This window comes from Akebia trifoliata, chromosome 16, assembly GCF_017979445.1.
Source record: "Akebia trifoliata isolate Shusen 1 chromosome 16, ASM1797944v1, whole genome shotgun sequence".
Taxonomy (NCBI): domain Eukaryota; kingdom Viridiplantae; phylum Streptophyta; class Magnoliopsida; order Ranunculales; family Lardizabalaceae; genus Akebia; species Akebia trifoliata.
Window position 1 is genome coordinate 19,695,993 of NC_141390.1, and position 23,748 is coordinate 19,719,740.

General features: G+C 34.6%; 1 protein-coding gene, 2 long non-coding RNA genes and 1 pseudogene across 21 annotated transcripts; 3 read left to right on the forward strand and 1 right to left on the reverse strand.

Moving 5' to 3' along the window:
* Window positions 1–1,615, forward strand: LOC147382747 (uncharacterized). Its single transcript, XR_015173182.1, has 4 exons — window positions 1–310; window positions 971–1,072; window positions 1,181–1,273; window positions 1,407–1,615. It is a non-coding gene; the product is annotated as an uncharacterized LOC147382747 (long non-coding RNA).
* Window positions 1,616–2,231: 616 nt separating this feature from the next.
* Window positions 2,232–8,434, reverse strand: LOC147382748 (ADP-ribosylation factor GTPase-activating protein AGD5-like). 18 transcript variants are annotated; one of them, XR_015173705.1, is made up of 7 exons: window positions 8,121–8,432; window positions 5,364–5,607; window positions 5,125–5,230; window positions 4,267–4,341; window positions 3,604–3,658; window positions 3,335–3,425; window positions 2,232–2,598 (listed from the first exon to the last, which is right to left on the reverse strand). XR_015173705.1 is itself a non-coding variant. In XM_086428686.1 (5 exons), the coding sequence occupies exons 2-4, from the start codon at window positions 5,553–5,555 to the stop codon at window positions 3,322–3,324; spliced, it is 276 nt and encodes a 91-aa protein (XP_086284812.1). In that variant the 5' UTR covers window positions 5,556–5,607; window positions 8,121–8,432; the 3' UTR covers window positions 2,232–2,598; window positions 3,308–3,321. The 18 variants fall into 18 exon arrangements, 2 of the variants coding, with proteins under 2 accessions (XP_086284812.1, XP_086284811.1); XR_015173707.1 differs by lacking the exon at window positions 4,267–4,341 and having other exon boundaries at window positions 5,364–5,410; window positions 5,549–5,607; window positions 8,121–8,431; XR_015173708.1 differs by lacking the exon at window positions 4,267–4,341 and having other exon boundaries at window positions 5,364–5,438; window positions 5,549–5,607; window positions 8,121–8,431.
* Window positions 8,435–15,327: 6,893 nt separating this feature from the next.
* LOC147382749 (uncharacterized) lies at window positions 15,328–16,272 on the forward strand. Its single transcript, XR_015173575.1, has 2 exons — window positions 15,328–15,914; window positions 16,100–16,272. It is a non-coding gene; the product is annotated as an uncharacterized LOC147382749 (long non-coding RNA).
* Window positions 16,273–18,157: 1,885 nt separating this feature from the next.
* Window positions 18,158–22,303, forward strand: LOC147382750 (senescence-specific cysteine protease SAG39 pseudogene; annotated as a pseudogene). Its single transcript, XR_015173574.1, has 5 exons — window positions 18,158–18,515; window positions 18,602–18,744; window positions 18,893–18,976; window positions 19,085–19,181; window positions 20,934–22,303. The product of XR_015173574.1 is annotated as a senescence-specific cysteine protease SAG39 pseudogene (transcript).
* Window positions 22,304–23,748: the final 1,445 nt, after the last annotated feature.

The following is a 23,748-nucleotide window of genomic DNA, read 5'->3' on the forward strand; positions in this document are numbered from 1 at the left end:
GAAACCTAACATTCATTCGATTTCTAAGGAGAGGAGTCGAGAGAAGGATATCAGGAATGAACATTAAAGCTCATTCAATTTGGATTTCGAGAGACAAAACCTGAACTCATTTGATTTCGATTTCAATTTCGAGAAGGTGTCTTTAGAAGGAGATCGAGAGCAAACCTTGGTCATTCGATTTCGATTTTGAGAAAGAGTCTTGAGAAAGAGATCATGAACGAACCCTAAAGCTTTGATTAAGGATTTCTCACAAACTTCACTCTGATTTTTGTCTCAAGGAACAAACCCTAAAGTTCGAGTAGGAGATCAGGTAGCTTTTCAATCCTCACAAAATCTTATTTATTTTCATTTCAAGAAGGAGATAGGTTTCTACATTATTATGTCGATTTTGAAGCATTTTCTTCATTGTTGTTGGTTCCTTTATTGCTTTCTACATTTCTATATGATTGTGCCACAATAATCTATGTATCACATACAATACACCACTACCGATCTTGTTTTATATTTTTTTTTCCAAAATGTTGTAGATCAAGAATTTTCTTCTCAGACCATCAATGGTGAGGCTTTTCAAAAAACATTCTTCAATTTTTATTATTATTAATGGTTCTGGAATTTTGAGTTGATGGCGTGCAATTTTTATACTAGTTTATGTCCAGTCAGGACTACAATATAACTGTATAAACAAACCATAGGAATTTTTTTTTGGATTGTCTTGTTCTCTTCATAGACCGTTGGGTGGCATTCCAAACTTAAATTGGGTTTTGAACATGAGATGGGGAATGAGTCATATCATTAGAGTAGTGGTGACTGGAAATTGGATATGGTAAACATCTCAAAATTAAAATTGGTTCTATTTGTGAGATGGGGAATGAGGTATACTGTTGGCAAGAATAGGATTTGACTTTACAATGTTCAAGGAATAGGAAAGGACACTTAACATTCTAAATTGTTGTATCCAAATTTGTTCCAGGCATATGTGCTCGGCAACCCTGTAATAGATGCAAACTTTGAAGGAAACTCAAGAGTCCCATTTGCTTATGGTATGGGGCTTATCTCCAATGAACTTTACGAGGTGAATCAATTTCTTACTCTCACTATATCCATACATTATCAAGGTTGATAGTTCAAACAAGTAAAATTAATTATGAGAAAAGTATACATTTATATGCTCTGTTTCCAGTCGACAAAGAAAAATTGTGGCGAAGAGTATGCTAATGTAGATCCAAGTAATGCACTATGTATCAATATCAAGGATATTCAAGCTGAAAGAGAGGTCAGAACGACAAAACTTCTAATTCTTGTGTATTACGATTGTTCTACGTAGTTTTAGTTGGGTTTAATTGATAATTGGAGTAATTTGCATTTAGAGTGTACTTCGGGCCTTAATTATGTATATTATTATGCAGACAATTGATGATAGATCAATGTAGTTAGGAGGGTAAGATTTCTCATGTCTCCTTTACTCCTCCATACATTTGGTGCCAAATATGAGGTAACTTAGAAATCTATCTGCAAAATTGACTTGGTACTCATCAATTGTATTGTTTGGCCTCCTTAGTACCATGGTGTAGATGGCTTCCTCCACACCCAAAAACTTTTTCATGGTATTTTCACCAGTTTGCCCTCCAGATCCCATCCTCTTGTTCTTAAAGTTGAGGATTAGTTGTACATACTAAGTACTTCCGAAGCCACCTCTTCATTGTCTCCAACCTTAATATGCCACAACTAGGGTGTCCTCAACAACTTGTATGAAAATGCAGATGATTTGCTTCAATTACCCTCGCCCAACAAGACTTTGGCCACAAATATCACGGGAAATGGGTAGAAGAAAGATGGATCTCTTAGTTTGTTACTACGTCATATTTTACAAAAAACGATGGGCCAAAGCCATCGTTTTAAAAGAAAAATGACTGCCCCCACCGTCGCAAGAGCAGTTGTAAATAACGATGTCGTTTTTAGTGAATGACGGTTGGCACATGTCAACAAAGTGTTGAAAAAAATGACAGTCATGGTTTGTCAAAAAAAAAAAAACGACGGCCCAAACCTGTCATTTTTTTTTGTCGAATTTAAATTTAATTAGTAGATATAAACGACGGCTTAAACCCGTCGTTTTTTTGTCAAACTTTTTTTTTATTTAACCATCATTGTTTGTCATTTTTTATATTTTGTACCTGAAAACAAAATAACAATTTTCATTGAACAAAAAATTGAAATCTAACAAAATAAATAAATACACCAAAAAAATAAAAATTTACATTTTTCAAATGGAAATGATTTTCCTTCAAATTTTACATGTGCAATCATAATCCAACATGCCCCGTTTTCATGGTGTCAATTTTAATCCACATCCCAATGTTTAAAATAGTTTCTCAAAAAATAACTTCTACCAACTTCACTTCACTTAACTTGACATAGTATCTGTATAAGGAGGATCAGCAACATGTAGATACTGATCATGATAAATGTGACTGTGCTCTTCGGGTCTGCCAATATGTGTAATTTGTGATTGCAGATGCTGATTTTCCATGGTAACTTTAGCTGATGCCCATGCTCTGGCCCTGGCAGCTCAATCTTCCTCATTGTTATTGGGAATTTTTTCTGTCATTATACAGATTATGAAAACATCACCAACAAGAAATCCTTGTCCCAAATATAGGGTCAGCTACACAGATCACGAAAAACAAACCAAAATGGCAAATATGTGCATCTAAACACAAAATCGTCAGGTCTAGACCAGTCCCCTAAACAGTGGTTTATGTATTGTTAACCAAAAAGACTTCTATAAAGATTATATTTCATTCTTCAGGAGCCAACAGCTAAATAAAGAGCATTAATAACTAGCACACATGCATGAAGCCATGCAACAGACTAGGCAAAACAAGTTTCAATGGTGAGTTGATATTTGCATTCTCACCCAAACAAATATATGAGCAGGTTTTATGATGAGCTGACATCAGCATTGGTTTCCTTTTTATTGAAAGATGTGACCTCACACTTATTTTAAAAAATTCTGTACCTTTTTTTTCAGGTGGGGGAGTTAGGTACTGGGGTAAGTCCCCAAGGAAGAAAGTCAAATAAGTGTAACTAGAATTGTGCCTTCAAGAAATCTTTGGGCCGAAAATAATGACAAAAAATCTTGGTGATATATAATTCATAAACATAACATTCATATTTTCATGTGTAGAAGAACCATAACTGTTGGTACACAATAGTCGTGCATCTACTACAAGGATAGGAACTTAGAAACTCATTTAAGAATGATGAAAATCAAGGATAGAAAATCAGGTTAACACACACATATGCTCACAAGATGGTTAAGATTCAAGGAATATACTTGGCACGGATGAAGTTCTCAATCCCGACTTTATCGTAATTTGGGGGTAGCTCTGCTTCCCAGTAGCTATTTGACTTGCCAATTCCCATTGCTGCATGTAACCAGAATCCAATTAACATGAAGCAGGTCGTTCTTAATCTTAAGTCAGATTGTTTGTTTTTGTTGTCTTTTTTATAGGCAAAAAAAATAAAACAAAGCAAGTCCAAGACTTATAAGAAAACAAAAAAGAAAAAGTAATTGAATTCATGAGAAATAATCCCTGATCTTACATTGAATAAATGCAACCTGTTCTGGAAGCCATGTGTCCAGTATAGTAGATCTAACCTGCAGCAAATATCCAGTACAAATCAGAATTTATTTAGCAGAAAAAATAAAAATAAATACTGTAACAAATAAGTTGTATGCAAATCAAGAAAAACAGAAATAAGGGATAGACAAGAATGTAACATGAGAAAATGATTTGTACGGGAAGAAATGATTTGAGGGGTCTTTAATTTTACAACAGTACAAACTTTGGTGATGGTATAAAACTTGCCTGATAAGGCGCAAAAATACAAAAGTTCAACAAATAAGTCCAAAAAACCATGTATAATGGAAGAAATAAATACAGGTGCATAGAAAACAAAAATAAAGAGCATGAAAATATCAATTGAGAGGCTTCCATAATGTGTTTTTTTTTTTTTTTGTATACTACAGGCATAGCAACAAAGTTTGGATTCGGTAATTATTTGACGGGCTTTCAATTATGTTAATTCAAATAAATTTGGAAAAGTTTCGTAAAAAAATCGACAAAATTTTGGAGATTATACAAAATATGTTTATAGCCCAAATAAATAGGAACAATAAATTCATTCAAAACAAACATAACCTTGGTTGAATTTAATGGGAAAAAAATGATATTTATGCTTTCTGAAATCTTTTTCCCTGAATACCTTTGCCATAAAAAAAAAATTTCTTTGTCACCACCTAATTAATCTTTCCACCACCTTTTCCAAAGTAGAACAAACCTTTGAATCGAACAAATCTGGGTTAGTAGGTTGTCATACATCAGAAACCATCCCCACAAGAACAACAAAAAATTAATAAAAAGGTGGGTGTGATGAGTAGAAGATAGAGGATGAGACAGGGAAAGGTAAACAAGAGGTGTTACAATTCTCAAGAAAAACTTACACCATATCATGAATGACACCTTTTTTTTGAATTTTTTGGGTCACTGGCATGTGCTTGTTCCATGATTTTTTAGTTTTTCCACAAAGCATGAATTTCTTATGCCATGAAAAATTTGCATCCAAAAATGCAAATGTTCCACACAAACACACAAAAAAAAAAAGAAAAGGGACATGTGGAGAATTATTTCAGAGACTGCGAGCTATTTACCATATTAAATAGCTATTCTAGGACAATGTAAACCCTATTTCAGAATACGGATGTTGAGGACAACTATGACAAATTACATTCGATAAGCTTCCCCCACTATCAGTCTCTATGGAAGAATATGGAGCATTATACCGGTAACATAGTTAACAAGTTCAAAGTTCCAACTTGAAAGGAGTCAAAAATAATAGCAGCTAAAATAACATACAGATCCCAGCTACTTTGTTTGGTTGTATCAGTGACATCTAAATTGCATAGATGAACTGATCTTCTTAAGAGAATTGATTGAATTGAAATAACCATAAGAAGAATATCTTCCATGTACTTGGGAACTTGAGAATGTGCTCTTTATTAGTTCCCCCTGATGGGTTCTGATTAATCTATCAACTCCATGAAAAATAAATGAAAAATCTCACCTGAAGCTCAGCTAATATCTCACGAATTTGCATATAGCCCAGGTGAAGTTTTCCTCCAAAATGATCAGCCAGGCGGCGGTCATTGAAAATCACATTCAAAATCAAACTAGATCCTCATCATGCAAAAATGTAGTCAGTTGGATAGATCTTATACAATACATTTTTGGTCAACATATAGCTGCCCCATAAGTTTCTAACAATTTACATAATCTACAAGCGAAAAACAGAAAAACACGCACATTCTTTAGCTGCAAAAGTTTATCCTTCTAAAACTGGGCTCAAAAGCCTGCTGGTGACAAGGAGGTATAACACACCTGGTCAAAAGCTGAAGTACTTGAAACCCTATATGCTAGTCTTTTGTTGCCCTTAGAGAAGCCAAGGAACTTGACTGTGATTACCAAGTGAAACAAGACCAGAATGTTACCTGTCATACACGCTCAAAAATGCTCCACAAATGTCATAGACATGTAGCTTCTGATCAGTCTGTAGATGGAACCAAAATTTAAAAAATAAGAAAGCTGCTTGATATTTTATGACAGAAAATTTTCGATCAAACTATGGAGATGCTCTCAAGAATGTAAGTTCCCAAACTTCCAAAATGCATTAGTTTCAGTTGTAGTAGTTTTCCATATTTATGTGTAAACTATAATTAAGTTACTATAAAAAGAAACAAAGCTCTAATAATATGCTCATCTAATATTGTGTAAGTAACAAATTTCCCTTCAAACTACAGGCCTAGTACGCAACAATGTAAAAATAGGAGGGCAATTCCAAGTTAAGGGAGAAGAAATAAAAAAGGTTGTGTGAAATTGGACTCACAATGCGCACATCAGCAGCAGTGTACTCGGGATACACAATTGTACATTCCCATAAATATGTGCAATTGTGTATCTTGAGGAAAAATATATGATTCTAGCACATGCCACATCAGGAAAGTATAGGGGAGTCAAAAAAATCATTATTTGTAAAGATAAATTTTGGATTTTGGATTTTAGAAAGGTTAGTTTTGGATTGAGAAACCTACAGTTATATAAGTAAAGGGATGTAATCATTCTCAAAGGTATAGAGCTAGCATGGCTAATGTTGTCAAGTTCCTGGCCACACTAAGGCTTCTAGATGCATCACGTGGACGAAAAACCAGTTATAGCTAGTTATACCCAATGTGGGGTGACTAGTTATAGATGGGTTTCCTTCCATGTGGCATACCCGGAAGCCTTCTTGACTAACATAGTTAGATTAGAGTTTTTATTCTCAAACTTAGTGAAACTCTCTCACCTCTCATGGTTAAACCATGTAAATTTTGAATTAATTTCGTATTGTTTTCATGACAATTGACATGCATCGCTAGATCTAGGAATCCACATTCACACAATGTCTCAAAGGAAGATAAATCTCAGGTAGATCTGACCCACATAGTGATGAAATAAATTTTTTTTTTCTTCTCTCTGTAACTCTAACCCACATGGGTGGTATCTGTGTTATGATGAAAGCCTCAATTGAAAGAAATAAGTACATTCAAACCCAACTTTAATAAGTAATACTAGTCTTTAAGAATCCCTCTATCATATAACAATAAAGTGAAAGTTCCCAAATTATATTCTTTGAACTCTCTACAAGCAAAGCACATACAAGTCCAAGTCTAGCAACTAAACAAACCCAAAAGATAAAGAGAAATCTTTCTTTTTTTAACAGTTGCATTCAAACTGAACACCTCTTTTTATCAATATATCTTGTGAGAACAATATATTGATGTTAAGGGATCTAATTTACAAGAATCCTACTTTGATCCCATTGGCTAGTGATCCTTCTAGCTAAGATTGCTAACTCTATAAGCTTCTACCTCTTCTTGGTGATGAATTGCATACGCATATACTATTAGATTGTGAAAATATAATTCTATTTAAAATGGAAATAATCCAAGCAACTCATGAACAAACTATACAAACTGACTTTGGCAGATGCTATGTTCGTTGAAAGTATTTTCATAGCAATGTAACCAAAAGTGTAAGCAATTGAGGTCCTTCAGGCATGGGCAAAGCTTCTCCAAGAACATTTTGACAATAAAAAATCAAATTATTGAGATTCACACTCCAATCAAACAAATGAATGCATTGCTCATTCCACTCAGTTTCTAAAGACAGTATTTGCCATACCTCACTTCATAATAACCCATATAAAATCTAGTAGTAAACATAGTAGGAAATTAAGCACAAATCACTAGCATTTTAACTTTCAAACCAATTCATAGGATCGAAAGTCGACTCTAGAAAATGTTTTTTTAACTATAAACTGATCATAGTTTTCAGCATCTGGAGTTGTTGCATTTCTAAGCATAATTTGACTTCTAAGTGCTCATTGGCTCGGGACTGCCAGATGAAACTAAAAAGAAATACTTCAGTGAACAGATTTTTACAACTAAGCAACAACTTAACAGATTTAACAAGAAAAAATAAACTGTGAAAGATCTCAAAAACCTAAACACATATAAACAAATCAATCCAAAATCATAAAAACCTAAATGTATGAAACAGAACGAATCAGAAATACAGAACCAATAATCTCGAATAGAAATATAGTTAAACAAAGTGTAATCCAGAAATCTTTCTGTATTGAAAATTAAGGAGATTCATCAAAGATCTAATCAATTCACCAATTAGCTCAAAATTTCCAAATTAGTATACATATAGGTAGTCTACGATCATCAGAAAGACATAAGCAGATCAAATATGTGGTTATAAACGAATCAACCTCCAACATTTTGAAGTAATCATCCATCAATCTATCTAATAAATAATCTCTAACAGAAACAGAGTAACAATGTATGATCTACAACAAAACAAGAAGAACACGATTAAACAAATACAATCTATCCACCATTAGAAATCTCCATTATTCAAGCAAAATTTAGCTTAAATTCAAGAAATAAACAGAGATCGTTCTCAAATGGCTGTAGAAAATATTATGCCTGTGAGAGAGAGAGAGAGAGAGAGAACTACCTGGAACGTATGGGTTGAAGAAGATCTGAAACTCCGATGAGAATGAAAATCCGACAGAGATGTTTGTTGCTTTATGATCTCGTGTAAAAAATCTATGAGTGAAAATCAGAAACTCCAAATCGACAGAGAGAAGATCGATCTTCTCTCCCAAACCCTAGAATCGTGAGAGAAGGAATCGAAAATCTCAAACTCTAGAATCGTGGTGAGAGAAGAAATCGAAAAAAAATAGGTTAAATGTGATTTGTTATTTCAGATTTGAGATTCAGGAATTTTTAAGGAAGAAGATGCAAATAGTACATTTTGAGTGAAGAAGATGGAATCGGTGTAACATTAGTAAAAGTTAGTGCGGCAAATAGTCGCACCCAATTTTTATTCACGCCACACCAATTGGTGTAGCATTAGTAAAATTTAGTGCGGCAAATAGTAACACCCAACTTTTATTAACACCACACTAATAAGTGTAATATTAGTAAAAGTTGGTGCGGCAATAGTGACACCAAATTTTTATTAACGCCACACCAATCGGTGTAACATTAGTAAAAGTTGGTGCGGCAATAGTGACTCTTTTATTAATTTAATGACGGATTAAATTAGTTATTTATAATTGACCATTATAAACATCATTAAGGATTAAACAACTGATAAAACCTGTCATTTATAAATGACGGCTTTAGTCCGTCATTTTTTTCGCTATATTAAGTCGTTTTTCATAGTTTGTGACGTAGTGTTGGATATTGCACAATGTGAATCATGCTGTGTTAGTCAATCATGCACTTCATTTTTTCCATGTGTCACATTACTGAGTACTGCAAACTCGGTATGGATCAACAACTACCTTGTCCTTTTATTTATGAAATTTATATTTTTCTAATGATTGTGAGATCGTAGTTGCAAATTTATATTTTTCTAATGATTGGAACAAAAGTCATGATGATGAGGACCATTTGAGAAGATATTATTCTGATGAGGACCATTTGAGAAGACATTATTTTTCTAATTTCTCTTTCCGACCCCAAGCAACGCATGCTCCAACATCATCTGGATCGATCTTTGAATCATCTAAGACAACAATTTCTTCGGTATATTTGTTTGTATTTTTGCTAGTTCTGTGTATTATCTTGTTTTCTTTTATTAATTTTCATTTCTTTTTTGCTTCAATTATGGTATAAAAAATAGTTATTTCATTTCAATTTATAAGGGGAAAACTATAAAGGACAGCTTCCACCAAGGAATTTTCAAAAATAAACCACAGACTAATTTCTATAGTTCACTCATCTACATCTTGCTGAACTATATATAAATAGAGCTCTTGAAATTGATCTTAATAACCGGTACAAGCTTGTCACCTTTTTCAGTTTACTTGGATAAATTTTTCTCTACTTACCAAATCAAATCTGCGTGTGTGTTTTTTTAATTGTTTCTACGTCGCACTTCGTTTATGAAATTGGACTGATTTAGCTTCTGTTCTCAATGTTGGGAGTTTCTTTTCGTCTATTGTAAATTTAATGAAAATTGAAAATTTTAATGAAAATCGAAAATTTTAATGAAAATCCAGGGGTTTTATTCAAGTGGGTATTTCTTATTTATTTATACAAACTCTTTTTTGGTATGAAGTTGTGTTATTTATGATCCATAGTCACATCTGATTGATGGGTACTCATCAATCAGATAAGCATTTTCCAAGGGCTTGCAACCATGAATTTCCATTGCTTGGACTTAAAAGGTGTCTAAAAGCATGAAAAATATAAACCTTATAAGCTCATAGATCAAAAAATATAAATCAAAGGTCTTTCCACTAAGGATAAAACATAAATCAAAAAATATAAACCAAAGGTTTTATCCTGTATAAAGTTTTTGAAGCTCCACAGTGCGGATAATTTATACTACCAGGTTGAAATGCACTCTCAACACAAAGAACACAAAAATTAGGAATAGATGTTGGAACTCCATGGAGACTACTATTACCTATACAAGAAATGATCTTCCACATGCCATTCAAACATATTGAATAGCATACCAATGTAAAGCATAGGCTCTGTTATTCCCTAAAATACACCCAACTTGCATGTGACCTGACTTTGGAAATTAGAGGGGAGTAAGCCACATCGTCTGCCATGTAGAAGATTGTTAATGTCTCCAAGGCAGCATGATGAGTACCTCAGTGAGCATTGTAGTGATACCTCGAATTGCTATTATGAGTGATTTGTGAAATGGACTGGTCTTGGTTATGAGCATGCTACATGGGAGTTAGAGAATGCATCATTTTTTAGGTCACCGGAGGCTTTGACACTCATAAGGGACTATGAATGTCGTCGCAAGAAGGCAAAAAGAGAATCTGACCCTAGAGACGCAAATAAGGTGCTCCTCATCACATGATGAAAACTGAAAATAATATTTTTCTTGATCTTTACAATCATTGACCTTTTTAAGCATTTCTCAATCTTTAAATGATTTCTCTCAAGACCACGGAATGTGTAATGGTATGACATCTCTTCTACACATAATCTCACTTTATAGAAATGTACTTTGTAAAATTGTGAGTTCTTGATATTTTTTCCAAATTTGAATCATAGATTTATATATGAGACCAGATTGATCTACCCAGTAGTGAGGGATCTGGTTGGGCTAGTTTATTCACAAATGTGAGTTTCATGCTTGTAGTGGGAAGGGGTATTTGCACCACAAGGTTATCATTTGCATTTTAGACCTTAGTTTCTTTTGGTGTAAACCTTTTAATGATTTCAACGGCCTCTTAATTTTCAGGTAGGAAGTTGTAAGGAAAGCATGTAAGGTTTTATGAGGGATTCACCGCTTTATTTATTTTTTAGTTTTATTTTCTTTTTTGCCATTAGGTCTCATCGATTCCTTTTGTTTTGTTTACTTTTGATTAATGAATTTTATATCAATCTAAAAGACATGTGATGGATTGTTGTTGGTTGCCTGTATCTAGACCTCTAATCTTTCTTAGTGTAAACATTTACTAAATTTATTATCATATCTATTTTGCCCTTTTGTCAGTGCTTTTCAATGCTTTTTTTTGTTATTCTTGATCTCAATCTCTTCCATTATTGGGGATGCTTATTGAAACCAACATATCTTATTCACTTTTTTGCTGTTTTAGACTACTTACAATGATGGATAAAATCTTTTACCAAGCTAAAATGATCTTACTTTTTGGTTATTCTTGATCTCAATCTCTTCCATTATAGGGGCTTGTTCCATGAGGCTCTATGAGTCATGGATAGAATACCAGAATAGTTCCCCCATTGGATGCTTCTCTTTGAGCAGGCAAACAAAAGCTTATATAGTATCCTTAGTAACTTGATTTATTATTACTAGCTGGATAGTGAGATTTAAACTTTTATGGTGAGATAGCATGTGTTCGTGGTATTTTTTTTTTCCCGGACATCACACTACAAAAAAATTGCAAAATTGGTACAGTCGTTTATGTCCGTTTTCCCGGACATCACACTACAACCTCCACTTTTAGCAGTCCTAATGTCTCCTTGTGGATTTCCTTGTTATTGTTCAATTGTGAACGTACCTCCAATATCAAGGTCACTTCCAAAACATGGCGCCTTTGTTTGGGTACAAGAACGAAGTTTTGGGCAAGGGATTTGGTCTATAAGGTTTAGGGTTTTTTAACTTTATCTCAGCTCTTTTGCAAGATTTACTGTTCAATGATTTTTTTTTCTTTCCTATTGGCGGAGTGTTTGATTTGTTTAATTGATTGTTTTTTAAGGATGATTGGCAAATTCCATCTTCACTGTTCTTCCCTTCTTACGTGCAAGGAGGTCAAGGGCCGCCACCTATGGTACAAGAGTGCTTCCAGAGTATTGTTAGTTAGCTATTTTAGCATGTAAGATTTTCTTAAATTCTTTTGGATGAATCGTGAAATTCTTTTTAGTAGTTTTTTGGTTATTAATTGAGCTGAATTCCTAGAGAATAATACGTTGTGGAGGAGTCGTTGATGATGACATGGGGAACATTATTGTTGCTCAGCTTCTCCATCTCTATGCCATTGATCCTAACAAGGTTTTTTTTTCAATTTTTTTATACTATTTTTACTTAATTGTTTATTGGTAATTTACTTTTTCGTTTATGTTAATGGTTGGGTTTGGATCATTTTGCGGTAGGATTTGGAAATTGAATTGGATTTGAAACATTATTTCTAGGGATTTTAATAATTCATGAAGCGAATGGTATATTTGAGCATTTAAAGTTAGAGTAATTTACACTTTTTAATGGTTGTCTTGTTCTTTGCCTTATCAATTATTGTGATGAGCAATAGCATTAATTCGTTTCATGTTCATATCAAAGCTAATAATAATAATAATAATAAGAAGAAGAAGAAGAAGAAGAAGGAGAAGAGTAAGTGTTAATGGCATTTCAGCCGATCTTAAACCTCTAGATCTAAATGAGGATACATAAGACAAGTCTTAACTGATGCTCAAACCGAGGCAACTCTTCTTCTCTCTTCTCTAATCCTCAACATTTGATGATTCCATGTTTCAATTTCATTTCTAATTAATTTATAAGTTTTTTTTTTTAAATTCTTCTGTGGTGGCAATTTTTACAGATCTTTGATACCTCTGTTGGTATAACAGGTGAATAAAATTTACTTTTTGATTTAGAATTTAGTTTAAAAAAAAAAAAAGCAATACTTTTATAACCAAATTTTATGAAAGTTTAGAGAGGAATTATTAATTATTTATAAACATTTGCTTTATCCCCTAATCTCTGGTCGTTTTGAAAACTTTTCACAGGAAGGACTCTTGTGGACTGCTATTGAACTTTCAAAACAGAGCTTTACGAGTGTTTGGAACTTGTAACATATATATGGTAATGTAGGGAAGAAGTGATGGGTAGGTTTCTTATTTTGGGGGGGTGGTGGTGATTCTATTTTGTCATTTTGTAAATTATGATTAATTGTAACTCTTTTTGTGTATAAATGAATGTGATAGAGAACCTTAATGTACTCTATTTGTGTCTATTTTGACCGCGGTTAATAGTGGCGTAGAAAAAAAAAATTTTAATTAATTTCTTTTAAAAAGTTTACATATCGGTTTATGATCACTTTTGACATCGATTTGTAACCGATGTCTAAAGTCTCAAACATAGAACATCAGTCTTATAGACATCGGATTTTAAATCGATGTCTAAGGTGTTATGTTTTGTACTAGTGCTTTCAGATTTGGAACGGTGTTAAGCCGTTCCATATTCCGAGATCTGGAACGGTTTGTAACCGTTCCAAATCCTGCAATATACAACCGCTCCCAATCGTTTAAACTCATTAACGACGCCTCGATTAGAGACGGTCTGCAAACCGTTTCATACTGGCTTAGGAACCGTTATAAACCGTTCCTAATTGCTATATTTGTTATAGTGAAATGTCAATTTTATCATCATCATTTCAATTGACAGGAGACCCAAACAAAGAGAGGAAGCCTTATATGTATGGGTTGTCACTCGAGATACAAAGAAGAAACAAAGACTGATCTGAACAAGGAAGAAACATGTCCAATGGGCCTAGAACACTGTCGACAATGGAAGCTTCAAAGAACGGTAAAAATGCCATTCAAGGTTTGGAAATGAGGCACCATTTTATGACCCAATCTATTGCCTTGCAGATCTGCACCAAAGGTGATCCCATCGGATCACAATGGCATATAAGGTGAAGAAAATATTTTGCTTATATTGTCAGAATAGGGTTTTACTTCCAAAGCAAATGAAATTAAATAAACAATATTAGTTAGGTGAAGTTGGGTAGAAAGTTGACACCTTCATTTAAGATTCACATTTTGCTTGTATGAAGGTCATCAAAAGGTATGTTGTGGGCCCTAACCCTCTGCATGTGAGCCAAATATGCTTTTGGGTCTATCTAACAATATTTCAATAAAGTATTCTTCTCTAATTATTGTTTTTAATTAGAATTTAATTTGAACAATTATATGTAATTATGTATATATAATGAAGTTGGTGGGAGATGGATCAAGGTTGGATGTGAGGAGAGGGAGATGAATATAATGGACTTCTCAACCACTTTCAACTTTCTAATGCCAAAATCCAAACAACTCTACTAAGTGTATCCTATCATATTGGAGCTGAAATTTTATTTCTTTGGCAAGTCTTCAGTGCGTCCTACATTTCATAATGATAAAAAAAAAATTACTTGTTAATTATGAATCCTGATTCTAATTATGGATAGTCAAAATCAGATTATAGAAACTAATTTTCAGAATCTAAAATCCTGTTTGACTAACATTGTTTCTAAGATAGATTATGTTAGGATTAAGCTCTATCCTACTCATGTTATGCTGGTAGATGGTAGGTGGATCTCTTGTCTTAATTATTTCTTACATAATGATGATCTTAGATACCAAAAACAATTTCATGCTTTGTCCCTCAATGTGTTTCTTAATTTGCTACATTGGTGTAAACAAGTCCCTTTGTCTCCTTAAAAGAGAAAAAAAAAAATTATATCAGACAATATGTTCAATGGGCCATTAACATAAGAAAATCACAAAACTTCTCACTTGAACCAGACTTGCAGGAACTTGAATTCTCCGTGAGAGAACAAAATCAACGAAAAAAAAATGTATAATTTCAAATCAACAGTAAATTTCACAGATGCTGATAAAATTTCCTTAAAGAAGATAATTCATTCCAAAAACTAAAAAAAATCAGTTAGGATCATTACAATCATACCAAGAAATCGAGAAGATATCCAACTAGATCAAACAAACAAGCTCAATCTACTGAGCCTCAAGAGATGAGTAGAACCAACGATGTGCGAACCTTCAAATCAATACTGGAATCGCAGAATCCGTAACGGAACTTTGAGATCTGCAAATAAATAAAGGTTAAGAAGTGAACAATCAACATCTATGGAATGACAATCTATTCACCATTAGAAATCTCCATTATTCAAGCAAAACGTAGCTTAAAATCAAGAAATAGATAGAGATCATTCTCAAATGGATGTAGAAAACATTAAGCCTGAGAGAGAGAGAGAACATTACCGCACAAACCTCACCTGGTTTCGTAAGTCCGAAACTCAAAATCGTGAGAGAAGAAACCAAGAACACTACGTGAAAATCTCAAATTTATATAAAAAATTTTGTTGGGCCTGGCTCGTCGAGTTTTAAAGCCCAAAACTCCGCGGCCTGTGGACCACGTTTTCGATTTTCGGTTTTCATCACTTGAACTCTCACCTTTACTATTTCTCTTCCTCAACTGCCTTTGTCACTGATATTGTTTCTCTTCCTTTCTCTGTTACTGTTCCTCTCTCTCTGCCTCTCTCACAATCATCGATCGATCGACCTTTCAAAGTCTCTGTCTCGGTCAACCTCGGCCTTTATCTTTTTTTCTCTCTCTCTCTCCCTCGATCGATCGATGGACGTCTCCATCGCTTTCTCACAGTCGCTATCTTGATTGATCGACCTCGTCTTTTCACTCTCTCGATCGATCGATCTCGCTTTTTCACTCTATCGATCGATCTCACTTTTTCACTCCATCGATCGATTTTGACCTCTCCATCTCTCTCTCACAGTCTCTTTCCCGATCGATCTCTCTTTCGATCTCATCTCCCTCGATAGATCTCATCTCCCACTCTATTTGATCGATCGATCTCGATCTAGATCTGATCCTCATTCTCTTTGTATCTCATCTATAGATGTATCTCATCGCTACCTGTCTCTGATAGCTCGAATTGATCAGATTGGTCACAAAGGGACTCTCACCTGCTGCATCACCTCACGCAACAAGCAAGGAATCATTGTGACTTCGGGCTAAGTACTCTCTCTAAACCATCTTTTCTTTATATAGACTGTATTAAGGTTTTTTATCCGATATATTTAGATTTGGATTGAAGATTTAGGTTTTTTATCCGATGTATTTCGTATTGATCTCGATACCTATAGATTCCTATATTTTGAAGCATGTAATTTGATGCTTCTAGATAATGTCTGAATGTGGAGAAGAATATTACTCATGACTATAGTTATTTGTTACAAGAATATTCGCAAGCTCTCGAGGAATCGAAGAAAAGTCTTCAATGGTATAGAAATCCTTAACTTGTGTAGATAATCTGCTGTTTTGTTAGTCTCTTAATGTATGTTAATTCTTAGTTACAGAGCAGGAAAGAAAGAATCCAACACAGATTTCCGAAAAATAATGAGGGGAAAAATAAAAAAACAAAGATTCCAGGATAAATAATTACACACGATGTGTGGAGAACTAGTAGTGGAGAACTCTGTAATTTCCTCCCTTGTAGCAAAATATCAATATGTACGGAGCAACACATGTAATTTTCTGCTTCAGTCGAAAAATGCATTTTAATTTATATGAATTGTGTACACAGAACAAGGGGAAATTTTTATGTAAATAGGGACAAATACGATAGAGCAAAATATTGGATAGCAAAGAAATTTTATCACTACATATATATATATATATACTAAATGCTGAGAGGAAGATGTTGAGATAATTTAGTGACAAACTATGATACCAGGAAATTTCAAAACGGATGTCACTCATATTGGTTACTTCTAGTTTAAGTGTAAATGCAGTATACATACAGTACAGTCTCATACCTTTGCTGTATCGGAGTATCAACCAATAGCAGCCAGGGTTTGATCAAATAGTCAACTAGGAAAGGCTATTGATAGCAGTCTCAATAACACTGACATATGTCAAGGGCGATATGGTACTGGATAGAATAGAGAAACAGAACACAATTCATGTAGCCAGCTGCAATTTGTTGGTACAAGGCTTAGATAGTTGATAATTTAAAGCAAATCAGACAAAACAGTTCATGATGTTGCCTACCTATATCTTTGGATTGACAAGCAAGACACTGAAAAAGAAGGCCAGGTAAAGAATAAGTTTCAATCAATTATAAATTTTTTAAAAACTACCTGAGAGGCGAGTAAAATTTTCTGCTTTCTCATGTTAAGTTCAAAAGAAAGTGTGTTTCGAACGACTCTGATGAATTCTTCTGAAGTAGCTTCAGGATTTGTTCTATAATTGGTGAATTATCGAGATCTCCACTAGAGGCACGAGTTACATAGGCACGATAGACTTCCTCACGCAAAGATCGGTTCTTTGCATATGGCACTACAGCCATGAAGCATGGAGCATCCAACGTAATAACCATTGAGGATATTATGTTTAAAAAAAAAACAATTATCTTGACAAAAGACATTATATTAGTTGTATTTTTATTTGTTGTTGTTCGTTTGATAGGAAAGAAGAGTATGAGTTGTTGTTGTTGTTTAAAACATCTGTGGATCTATAAACATTTGTGTACTCCATAACCTAATAAACAAACATTTCTATTGATAAACAAAATAAAAATAACAGTAGACTTCTAATATCAGATCATGATTGTGTTTAAGAACTTTATAAATTAGGTAAGGAAGAGGGATTACACCAAATCTCTTTTTAGAATCCATGTTTCATAGAAAGTCATTAAAATAAAAGGTGATACAATTTTATTTTATATCAAAATAAAGTGTCACACAGAGAGAAATGGAGTGATTATAGGGTTATGCTCTGTTCCATAAGTGGTCCATCAATTGAGTGGTTTGGATAGATAGGATTGTGGACAACATGATTGTTGTTGAAAAGTAGGGACCAACATGGGAAATAGACCTATAGAGTGTACCGCACCTTGATCCCTGATCTAGGGTACAACATGATCGGCTTCATCTTATCTTAACATTATTCAGATGTTTCCTTGTAATCACTGATGAAAGAAAAAAAGAAAAGGTGCTTGGCAGAAAGTAGGCGGCATCAAAGTAGATTTTTTTTCTTCCATCATCAAATGATGAACTCTTAGTCATCCAATAAACTGTGAAACCACCTTATTGTATTGAAAACAAGGGTGACTACTTTACATGTTAGATGCATATTAGTCTGGATCCTTGTAGCGATGCATGTATGGTATAAGCCAAAATTCTTTCAGTGCTGTGTCCTTGTTACATAGATGTGCACTTGTGAGTTTTTTTTTTCTTTTCCATTTTGTTGTTTTCATTTCACTATTTTTTGATTGGAAATGTAAACATCAATCATGGTAACACATAAGGTGCAACTCAGGTGGATTGGGCTTGGGTTGCCAAAGCCTTAACTCATGCCCAACCCAATTTTCGATTGAGCTTAGTAATTTGTGCCTAAGCTCAACCTGAACTTAAAATAAATCAGCCCAAGTCTGGCCTGAGGTTAGATTGGATCTGTCTAGCTCGGGTTGGTTGGGTTTTTGTGGCCCTGGTAATATCAATTTCCTTTTCTTGTTCAGCAACACAGAAGACTGTAGATGGCCCTTCAATGAAGGACTGGTGAGGGGGTCGTGGAGCTGCGCAAAACATCATACCCAGTTCGACTGGTGCTGCAAAGGTATTACTCCGAATTAACTTTTAAACAATCCTTCTCTTGGTTTTGAGTTTTCTATGTGAATTGTAATTATGCTTCTGTGGTTGTAGGCTGTTGGAAAAGTTCTTCCAGAACTTAATGGCAAGCTCACAGGAATGGCCTTCCGTGTTCCAACACCGAATGTATCAGTCGTGGACTTAACCTGTCGACTTGAGAAAAGTGCTTCATATGAAGATGTCAAAGCAGCCATAAAGTATGTCATTTCTAATAGTTTAAACAGAGATCTCATGTCATGTGAATCATCCTTTACAATATTACTCTTTCCCTCTACCTTTCTGGTCCTTAATACGTTCATACTCATTTCAAAGTAAACTTTGATCAACTTTTAAATTCTCTCCCAGGTATGCATCAGAGGGTCCATTGAAAGGCATCCTAGGATACACGGAGGATGATGTTGTTTCCAATGATTTTGTTGGTGACTCAAGGTAGAAGTCCTGTTTAAAATATTCTTTTTTTCTATAATGAATAAACTTGGATTTGGATGCATTGAATCACCTGCACCTAAAAGCAAGAACTTTTGTTTGTGTTTACAGGATTAATCAAACACAAAGGAAATGTGACTTACAGGATCAATCAAAACAAAGGAAATGTGACATTTTCTTGACTGAAATTATACTTGCACTGAAAGAGGTATTCTATATTAGCTTTGAAACAAAATAGAAAGTCATAATTATCTTTTTTATAATTCTGTTGTGTTTCATGCTTGCCAAGTATAGGGAAGTTGTTCCTATGGATATCAAATCTGCAAATTGGCTCACTATGATTGTCCCTTAACTATTATATCCTTAATTGTCCAAATTATGAAATTGGGTCAGTTTAGGCTTGCTTTATAGAAACCTCATTCAAGCTCAAAGCCCACGAACAAAGAATCAGTGAGTTTTCTTTCTTTATTTTTTTCTTGCACAGAATTAACACTAAAAACTTAATAGCTGATTGATTCTCTATCACTGTAAGAGAGGCTCCATCATGCATCTTTGACTTTGAGTATATCATTGTAGTTAGATTATGGCCATTACAATAGCAGAATCTGGACACAACTACACACCATTCAAAATACTTTGAGTATATCATCGTAGTTAGATTATGGCCATTACGAAGATGGAGAAGTGGTCCCCCAACTGCTTTCCAAAATACTTATCTCAGTTCTCTTGTAAGATTATGAAACTTACTTTATAATGCTAACTAATGATAATGATCACACATATTAATTAACCTCCTAAAATTATACCACACACACACACACACACACACACATATATATATGAGATCATAACTAGAACAATATCAAGAAGAAACATAGTAAAGCTAGTAATAACATATCTAGAAAACTCAAATCTAGTTTCTGTCTCTCGCTGGGTTCGTATAAACTCCATAACACTCTCTCTCTCTCTCTCTTCCCATTACCATCTCTAGAAAATGGGTTCATGGTGTTGTATTTCTATCTTAGCCTACCTCTTGTTTTCAAGATTGGGAACTTCCCTTGCACAAGCACCGGCAGCAGCGAATGAGAAACCAGCTTTGTTTACAACCAACTCAAAATAGATTGCAGAGTATTACTAACACTTAGGTAGCTTTCAGAGACATTTTGACCCAAAAATACTTGAATGTATTGAACTTGGTCCCCCATCACACATGCAGCTTTATGCTTCACCAATTTCTTCTTCAACTCTTATTTCCCATCATCTGTTTTATCCATCTCAAGCCAAGCCGGAGTCAGGCCCTTATGTTGAGTCTTTGAGGATTAGGTCATATAGAATCCTAATTACTTGATCGGTGGAATGCCATTAATACACGTGGGTATACGTGATCGGTGGATCCCAGATTTCTGTGAGCACAGTTTTATGTGCAAATTTTTTGGACAGGTTTTGTTTAGCCTTAACCCGGTCCTGAGGAGGCAAACTTAATTTTAAACCAGCCTTATACTCCTTTCTAGCCTTATAAGTTTTTGTTCACAATAGAATTGATGTACTTCAATGTGTGTTTCAAATGTTGATTAGCATTTCAAATTTTCATATTGACTTTAGGATGGATTGTCCACTATCCAGACATTTGCTCATGATTCAAGTAAATAAAAAACAATTCAGCTTGGATATGATGAATAGTAAAAAGACCTATGTCTACTTCTTATATTTTAGCTTGCTCGTTGTTTTGTGAAACTAGGGGTTTGCTTTTTGGTAAAAGTAGAAGAGTTATGATAGTCATTGAAACCAACTGATTAGAGTTTGCACAATAGATTGCGTAAGGGAATTAAGGGAAAAACAAAGATTGACAAGTCGTGTGCATTTAGAAGAAAGTCCCAACTATGGGGCCTTTAAAGTAATTTGGAATTCCCTATTGCATGGTCTTTAAAGTAATTTTCTCTTAAATTCTTATACATGGCAGATTTACCCGAATTCAATCGTAAAAAACATCAAATTTTGTGGCTATGCTTCCAAACGACATACACACATCATCATCTACCCCTCATCCCAATTATTGGGGTCAGCAACATGAATCCTATATCTCATATACTGCTTTAATTTAGATTATTGTTGGATGCTGTTTTTGAATTCTGTAATCCTTGCTTGAATTCCAATTTTGATGATCTTCGTATAGCTTTTTCAATCAGTAAGTTGCATTCAGATTATTTTTGGATTCTGTTTTTGAATTCTGTACACCATTCAGAATATTTAGTTGGTAACATGGGGTGTGTAAGTTGGTTGGCCTTGGCTCGTAGTCTTCATGAGACGTCTATGTCGAAGAGGCATGAACAATGGATGGCTAGTTATGGGCGTGTTTACGAGGATTCCACGGAGAAGGAGAGGCATTTCCAAATATTTAAGGCTAATGTGGAAAAAATTGAATCGCTCAACAACGCTGGGGACCGACTATATAAGTTGAGCGTGAATGAATTTGTAGATCAAACTAATGAAGAATTCAAAACATCTCGTAATGGGTATAAGAATGTTATATACACAACCCAAGAATGTGAATTTGGTTTCTGTCTCACTGTTTTCTAACTTGTATGGAAATGTAGGATGTTGTTGGGCATTCTCAGCAGTGGCAGCTATGGAAGGGATTAACCAGCTCACAATGGGTAAGCTGATCTCTCTATCTGAACAAGAACTAGTAGACTGCGATACTAGTGGAGTGGACCAAGGATGTGGGGGTGGTCTTATGGACGACGCCTTCAAATTCATCCAACACAACAAGGGCCTCAATACCGAAACTAACTATCCTTACAAGGGAGTTGATGCTACTTGCAACACCAAGAAGACAGCCTCATCGGCAACTAAAATCACTGGGTATGAAGATGTTCCAACCAATAGCGAGAAGGCCCTATTGAAGGCCGTGGCAAATCAGCCCGTGTCTGTGGTTATCGATGCTAGTGGATTTGACCTTCAATTCTACTCGAGCGGTGTTTTCACTGGACAATGTGGCACTGATCTAGACCATGGTGTCACTGCTGTTGGTTACGGGACGAGTAATGATGGGACCAAATATTGGTTGGTGAAGAATTCGTGGGGCTCGGGATGGGGAGAGGAAGGATACATAAGAATGCAAAGAGATGTTGATGCCAAGGAAGGGTTGTGTGGTATTGCCATGAAACCTTCTTACCCTACGGCATGAAAGTAATCGATAAGTACGATGGAAAGAAGATGATTTGGATTCTTAGCTTGTTAATCCCTCCCTCCTAAGTTTCTCCTATATATGTATGACTAATGTGTGTGTTAAGAGGTTTAAATGTATATTAATTTTGGGTTATTTAGTTTAATTTGGAGTTTGTTTTATTATTTTTCTTTTTATGATTTTTTTAATTATTATTTTGTTCATTGTGATTGGTGAATTAGAGGACCGTGCTATTGTTTGTTAAACCTCCAAATTCGACGGTCATACTCTATAGATTTTTTTTGTTTTTTTTTTTAAGCCCATTCTCTAATAATTTGATAGTCCAGGGCCGTCAAAAAAAAAAATTCTACAAGAGAATATTTGACGGGCATATTTGACGGGAGGGTCCATCAAATTTTGAGAAATTTGACGGGCTAAGACCGTCAAATATGGGTCTTTTTCACATTTGGAAGAAATCGAAATCGGATTTTTTCTTTAGAAATTTAAAACTCTAGGGTTTAACAAAATGAGGACGAAGATACAAATGAGAGGAAGAAGTCGAGTGATACTCAAATTTATGTGCGTTATAGAGGAAGAAGATACAGAGAAGAAAGGAAGAAGATACAGAGAAGAAAGGAAGAAATCGAATATGAGATTTGGTAAAGTTGGTGCAGCAATAGTGATACTTAAATTTTATTAACGCCACACCAATCGGTGTAAAATTATTAAAATTTGGTGTGGCAATAGTGATTCTTTTAATAATTAAATGATGGATTAAATTAGTTGTTAATAATCAATTATTATAATCGTCATTAAGGGTTAAACAATTGGTGAAAACCGTCGTTTATATACGACGGCTTTAGTCCGTCGTTTTTTCCGCATTATTTAGTCGTTTTTAACTGTTTGTGACGTAGTGAAGGAATTCTCACCACAGAATATTTTGGTTACTTCTCCACACAAGGAATTAAATCAAAAGGATTTTGTTCCTATTTCCTTCCCAATAGTTTCTCAAACGAAGTACCCCTCAGTTTGGGTCTTTGTTAGCCTTTCTGGATCATATCCCTCTAGCACAACCCAACCCAATCTTCATGTTAGAAAATAATCCAGAAATATTGGAGGAATCTGAGGCTTCAGATTCTGTTGAAGAGGAAGAAGAATTACCTTTCAATCAGGATCCAAGTCTCTTGGATTACTACTTGGATTTGGGCACTGCTACAACAACTACGAAACAAACCTGGAGACGACTGCTACCTCTACCCATGTCTAGCATTACATGGAATATGATACTGATTATAAATTCCTCTTCTGAGAACAGCACTGTATCCTGAGGATAGCACATCTACGGTTCCGAGCTTGTCACGTCAGGTAAGTTGATTGAGTTGCCACATGCCTAAGTCAGATTATCAGTACTCAAAGATTAAATCCTCCATTTATTTCGATATTAGAGCCCATGTCAAAGGAGATCACTAATTTTCAAAGAATTTCTTGAAAATTCAAAACTACATAAGATTTTTCCATTGCTGCTATTTCAAACCAGGGTTCCATCTGGTTTTGGTGGTTTTATGATCCCTCTAAAATCAAGTCGATTCATAGAGCGAATCAATTCATG

What these genes read in the sequence shown, in the direction of transcription:
- LOC147382748 (XM_086428685.1), bottom strand. Translation starts at nt 5,555, where the DNA reads ATGACAGGTAACATTCTGGTCTTGTTTCACTTGGTAATCACAGTCAAG. An exon ending in GTACTTCAGCTTTTGACCAG is followed by an intron (nt 3,659 to 5,438) that starts GTGTGTTATACC and finishes TATTTGCTGCAG; the next exon opens with GTTAGATCTACTATACTGGA. An exon ending in ACAGGTTGCATTTATTCAAT is followed by an intron (nt 3,426 to 3,603) that starts GTAAGATCAGGG and finishes GGTTACATGCAG; the next exon opens with CAATGGGAATTGGCAAGTCA.